General features: G+C 51.2%; 1 protein-coding gene across 1 annotated transcript in view; it reads right to left on the bottom strand.

The window, feature by feature from the left end:
- Window positions 1-1,614: 1,614 nt before the first annotated feature.
- The window catches only part of ITGB1BP1 (integrin subunit beta 1 binding protein 1), a gene marked incomplete in the record, with an annotated part of 7,687 nt that continues 6,615 nt past the window's right edge, over window positions 1,615-2,686 (bottom strand). Inside the window, 2 exon segments of the mRNA XM_014589767.2 lie at window positions 1,615-1,844; window positions 2,332-2,481. Of these exon segments, the coding sequence (XP_014445253.1) occupies window positions 1,773-1,844; window positions 2,332-2,481 (222 nt within the window).

Below are 2,686 nucleotides of genomic sequence, written 5' to 3'. Positions count from 1 at the left end.
TGATTTGCTCTTTGCAAACTAAAAAAAGCAACTGACAGAAAGGAACACGTTGTAGATACCTATTTATATTAAAGTTCACGCTTCACACTTGAGCTGCGGGACTGGGGCGCCCCGTGTGCCGGCTCCCAGCAGGTCCGGCTTCTGCAGAGGACGCAGACAGTGCAGACGTGTCCTGTCTGGGGTGGGTACCCACGTGCAGCGTAGGACGCTATTTGAGATGTATGATATTCAGTTCGTTCACCTGATTCCTGTGGTCTAGTTGCAGCCAACTGTACATACTGTATAACCTAAATGGAGTCTTATTTTCATTGTCCCTAATGCAGTGATTTATAATTAGAGCATGTTTAATAAGTTTACTCTTCTTGTAAACTAGTCATTTGACTAGAGAAAAAATAAAATACTTTTAAATGGTCATGGTTTTATTTTTAATATTTTTAATCTTTACAGTGTTGAATATGGGCAGTTTTTTTTTCTTTCTTTTTTTAAGAGAAATTTTTTTTGGTATGGGGTACGTGTGCTCACCCAAGAGGCAGAGACAGAAAATGAGAAATCACGTCCCAGGGGAATGGCCATGTCACAGTCCCTTCTCCTCCATTCTCGTCTCAAACATCCTCGTGAACTAGGAGGGGGAGGCAGTAGTCCCCTCGATCTTGGGCATGCACGCACATGTGCCTGGCTTGAGTCGCAAGTCGCCAGGTCTGCGACTCAAATTGCAGTCAACTATGTGGGAGTCCGGCACGTAACCATTATGCCGTCTGCTGGTCCTGCCAGCCTTTCCTTTAAGAAAGTTCACTAGCTAGGCGAGCAGGTGGTGCGGTGGTGAAGGCACTGCACTTCCACATGGCTGACTATGTAGTTCAAGTCCTGGACCTGGAGGCTTGAAACTCACACTGGGCACAGGTGCATGCACACCCAAAATCCCAAGAGGAGAATGGAAAAGGAGGGAGTGTGTGGCCATCCCTCTGGGTGGGGAGGGTGATTTCTCACTTTCCCTCCCTCTCTGGTGAGCATGTACACCTTACAGCGAAAACCTTAAAAAAAAAAAAAATTAGCATATTATATATGAGATTTCCTTAAATAGTATTACTTTCAGCAAGAGCAGAAGTCTTCTAAGGTTATCTTAACTCAGACAGACATTGAGGTTAATGGCCCAGCCATGGTAATGCACAGTAGCGCCACTGGGAAGGCTGGAAACCACACGGGAGGCCCAGGTTCGGTTCCCAGACCAGCCTGAACATGCCTGTCACAGCAGCGCGGGCCTGTAGTCCTAGCTAATTGGGAGGACCATGGCACGGTGAGACTCTATCAAACATTTCCTCTCCCTTTTCCGCTCTCTGTCTTAAAGGAAAAATTAAAAAAAAAAACAAAAAAACACACAAATCTTGTGTGTCTTAAGTTGGCCACGTCATTGCCTCAAGCCAGCAGGAACCTAGGGCCCCGGGCTGAACCTCTGCCTGACCAGAGCTCCAGGCCAGGGCACCTGCATGGTGGGAAGTGGCTATGGAACAGGTTCCCATAGTCTTCCTCGTGCTCAGTGCTTATGTCACTGAGTGGACTTCGGGACACTGCTGGTGTCATTTAAAAACGAGATTTCTTTTTCATCTCAGAAAATAGTGCCATTGAAAGATAACTCACTTTTAATGCAGCACACTTGAACGTAACAACAAATGACAGATGCTGTGTACACTGCTGTTCCTTCCGAGGCAGTCCGCACCGCAGGCTGGAAACCGACCACTGCGGAACGGCTGCTGGCGTCCCTGTGGTCGCAGGAGTCAGGGCTTCTCAGATGTCAACACGGAGTCGAAAGCGGTGGATAACACTTTGCAAATCGCTTGTGCTTGCTCCTACGCATGTGAAGACACAGTAAGACAGTGATCAGAACTTTCCACCCTGGTCTCTACGACTTCCAAGCTGACAGCTGCTCGTACCTGCATCTCCTCTTGCACTTCCTCTGACCAGCTAAGGCATGACCCTGACCGGAATGCCCCTCCCAAACCTGTGCGGCAGCAGTTTGGGGACGCCGGCCACATGCAGGATCCGGCGGGCCCACCTGTGAGCACCACAGAGGAGCACACAGTAACCCTGAGGAGCCCCGCTTGAACCGCCTGTGGGAGGACTCGCCACATTCCCTCCTGTGCGGGCCCCCACCCTCTATATTGGGCTCAAGTGAGCACTGTCCCAGGCCTCGTGGAAACAGCCCTCGGCCTGCTGGTCACTAGCACTGTTAGGCCGGGGACCAGAGAATGCATGGCAGTCCTTCAACCTTGGAAAGCCTGGGCTCTAGGTCTTGCCACTGCCCTCGCGGGAGCTAGCGGGGTGCCTAGGCCTCACCAGGCTGCCGCACTGATACACCCATAGGCTGTACTCCTCGTTGCGCGCGTCTGTGGTCTTCAGCGCCAGCAGGCTTTTCCCCGCCCCGAGGCCGTCGTCATAACACACCATCCGGATGATCAGGTAGAGGGCGTGCCTGTGCAACACGTCCTGCAGAAACCAGGCAAAGCTCAGAAAGATCGAGGCTGCTTTTCGTGCTCCTCGGTTCTGCCAACACTTCCCTGTGTCACAGTGGGGCTTTTAACACAGCGGATCTGTGGCCCTGGGGGAAAGTAGCTCTCTACATCTCTCACCCCGAGGGGACAGGTCAGCCTGCTCACTTAGGGGTGATCTGCCTTTAGACTTACACGCTCTT

The sequence above is a fragment of the Tupaia chinensis genome, unplaced genomic scaffold, assembly GCF_000334495.1.
Source record: "Tupaia chinensis unplaced genomic scaffold, TupChi_1.0 Scaffold000045_1, whole genome shotgun sequence".
Classification (NCBI taxonomy): domain Eukaryota; kingdom Metazoa; phylum Chordata; class Mammalia; order Scandentia; family Tupaiidae; genus Tupaia; species Tupaia belangeri.
This window is presented reverse-complemented; position numbering and strand designations above follow the sequence as displayed.